Source organism: Salvia splendens, chromosome 12 (assembly GCF_004379255.2).
Source record: "Salvia splendens isolate huo1 chromosome 12, SspV2, whole genome shotgun sequence".
NCBI lineage: Eukaryota > Viridiplantae > Streptophyta > Magnoliopsida > Lamiales > Lamiaceae > Salvia > Salvia splendens.
Genome location: NC_056043.1, coordinates 29,056,910 through 29,060,144, shown reverse-complemented (window position 1 = coordinate 29,060,144; position 3,235 = coordinate 29,056,910). Strand labels below are relative to the sequence as shown.

At 37.4% G+C, this 3,235-nt stretch overlaps 1 protein-coding gene across 1 annotated transcript; it reads left to right on the top strand.

Moving 5' to 3' along the window:
* Positions 1–2,093: 2,093 nt before the first annotated feature.
* LOC121757838 (mannose/glucose-specific lectin-like) lies at positions 2,094–2,933 on the top strand. Its single transcript, XM_042153309.1, has one exon. The coding sequence runs from the start codon at positions 2,094–2,096 to the stop codon at positions 2,931–2,933; it is 840 nt and encodes a 279-aa protein (XP_042009243.1).
* Positions 2,934–3,235: the final 302 nt, after the last annotated feature.

The following is a 3,235-nucleotide window of genomic DNA, read 5'->3' as shown; positions in this document are numbered from 1 at the left end:
ATCGACGCCCCTATTGCGAATGCTCTTAGGTACGAGACATTGTCACTCACTGGGATTCTACTAATACCTTTTAGGTAATATTATTGTAACTCCAATACAAAAATATCTCAGAAGTTATTTGGCATCACTGAAGAATGACATATTGAATTTAAAAATATTTTCTGATGCACTATAGAATTTCTTAAAAAATACCAGTACTCTAAATTAACTAGTAACTACCCACTATACCTTTTTCTTTATCTTCCCATTTATTTGCAGTAAAAATCAACAATAGGACACATTCACTCTATCTTCCATGACCTACATGCATATTCTTACAAAAAAAGTTAGACTATTTTTTTTATCATTAAATAGTTAAAGTGGAGAGATAATAAATAAGAGATAGAATAATATAGATGATAGTCATCTCTTTATTATTCTCTCTCTTACTTTACTTTCTCTTTAAACGTTTCTATTAATATAGGGAGTAACATTTACTTATTAGACAAATATAAGTAAATTCAAAAATACAAACATGATGGTACATTCGATGCCTGTGATAATAGTACTATATTAAAACAATGAATATATACTCCATATAATAACTTTGAAGAACTTTAGAAAAAAATAGATAATTATTTAAATCAAATATAAAGAGTATCTATACAAAATATGTTACTACTAAATTGTAAATTAACTTAAGCAAGAATCGTACAGGAATAAATTCACAAGTAAAAAATTGTACAACTACGAAATTATACTTATATCACTAGGTACGATAAGTGAACAGCTAAACAAAATAGTATATCATAATACAAATATAGATTTTAAACTAAATGATAGAAGTAGTACGTAAACAATAAACGGACCAAAGAAGACAGAAAGAGGGTTTCTAAATTAGTACTACCATGTTATGGCTACCCAAGATTAGATTAGTAAATTCAACTGTTAATTATTAATTGAAATATAAATTTTAGTCGGTGAACAACTTAAATTGACTTAAGGGTAAAGATAGTAACTTAATTTGAAAATGGTAGAGTTTTATTATAAAATTGGTAAAGTATGAGAGAAAAATAGAAAAAAATGGTAAAGTAAGAGAGGTGAAAATAAAAAGTAGTGGAATTAGTGTTAGTGGATTGTGGAGCTCATTTCTTAAATTGGAGAGTTTCTAGTTTTATAAATAGATTAAAAAAAAAAGAATTTCTATTTTTGGAAAGGAGAGGGAGTGTAAAGGATTTTATGCGAGAGATTGTAACGTTGGTGTAATTTAATGGAAGATAGGGGAGAAACAGTAACAAAAAGGCGATAATCAATAGAACCAAAACTCTACACGATTAAAAAACTAAAATTGTTAAAGTTGAATCGCAATGAAAAGAAAAATAGATTATTATTTTTATGGAGAGTAGGAAATGGGTGTGTCTCAAGTGGTCCTTGTACTACTACTATAAATACCATACCCCATTCACCAAATCAAACACAAATCAATTTCACCAAATCAAACACAAAACGTGTCTCAAGTGGTCCTTGCACTACTACTATAAATAACATACCTCATTCACCACATCAAACACCAAACAACTTGTCTCAAGTGGTCCTTAAAAGGAAACTTGCTTTTTCATGTTTGAAAGCAATGCAGTGGATATAGCAAAATGGTAAGCTTAGTTTTTCATTGATGATGAAATTATAGCAATTACATAGCATTATATAGGGATCCATAGAAGGATCTAGACTCATAATCGTCCTAGCCAAATCAGTTACGATACTCAACCAATAATCAGCTAGGATGAGAATCAATTCTGCTTTTCCATCATTCTCACAACAACATCCTTACAGCTCATCATGTGATCCTCATTGTGAGCCGGAGCATTTAGTCTATATACCTCACATTTAGTCTAAAGAGACTAAACATGAGAACTCCTCCCAAAAGACTAGCCTGTTAGGAGAGAGAGCACATTTAGTCTATATACCCCATATCAGTTGTTCTCACAACCGATGTGGGAATTGAGTCCGTAACAGTGTCTCAAGTGGTCCTTGCACTACTACTATAAATACCACACCCCATTCACCACATCAAGCACAAAACAATCTCACAACATATAATTGAAGCATAAGCCATGGCCCTCTTGAAAACCCTAAAGCCTCTGCTTTCTTCATCAGCCATAGCCCTGTTGGTCATTCTGGCAATGACGAACAAGGCCTACTCTCAGAGCAATTCAACTTCCTTCACGTACGACTTCTACGGCGACCAACCCACAACCCTAACCTACCAAGGCGACGCCTTCTTCCCATCGGACTCGACCTTCCTCCGTCTGACAAAGACCGAGTCGGGCGTCTCAGCAAAGAGCAGCGTCGGCCGAGTCCTCCACTCGGCCCCAATACTGTTCCGCGCAGAAGGGGCATTAGCGTCATTTGAAACCAGCATAGAATATATCATCAGCTCTTGGACCAGCACCAGTACACCTGCCGACGGGCTAGTATTCTTCGTCGCGCCCGTCGGCTCCACCATCCCTGCGGGAAGCGAAGGGGGCCGCTTGGGCGTGTACGATCAATCGGGATTGGCTCCCAACGTGTTCGCCATCGAATTCGACGTGTTCGTGAACGAGTGGGACCCGAGCTTCCCCCACATTGGGATCAACATCGGGTCGTTGACTTCCAGCAATGTTACGAGGTTAGAGGGCACCATCGGGCAGCGTGTGAATGCCCGCATAAACTTCGAGGCAGCAACTAAAGTGATCAGTGTGTACGCCACGTCAGCAGCGGGCAATTTCGAGGTCAGCTTGAGCTACGACTTGAGCGCTTTGTTGCCCGAGCAAGTTCAAGTCGGGCTCTCAGCCGCAAGCGGGATGGATTTGAACAATGCTGCCGTCCACGACGTCGTCTCATGGTATTTCACCTCCACCCTCGTCAGTCTTCTTGCCAGCGAGGACAATGGCGCCAAAATAGCCCAAGTTTAACTGTGTCGTTTTCGTATTTTGTCTGTAAAAATAAGGTCGAACTGGTATAAGTTCGATGTTCGTGTGATCATCACCGTCTCACTAGACTATGTATGTTCGAGATGGAAATGAAAGTTGTTAATCAGTTTCCGTTTGTGTTATAATCGTCTCTGCTCCTTTTGTTTTTTCTTTACATGTTTCAGACTGAATAATGTTACAATTGGGATCGACCAAAATACAAACTCTAAATATTGTGCAAACTCCAACTTATGATCTGAACCGTTAAAAAACGTCAATAAATAAAAAAATAACAGCAACAAAAA

What these genes read in the sequence shown, in the direction of transcription:
- LOC121757838 (XM_042153309.1), top strand. Translation starts at nt 2,094, where the DNA reads ATGGCCCTCTTGAAAACCCTAAAGCCTCTGCTTTCTTCATCAGCCATA.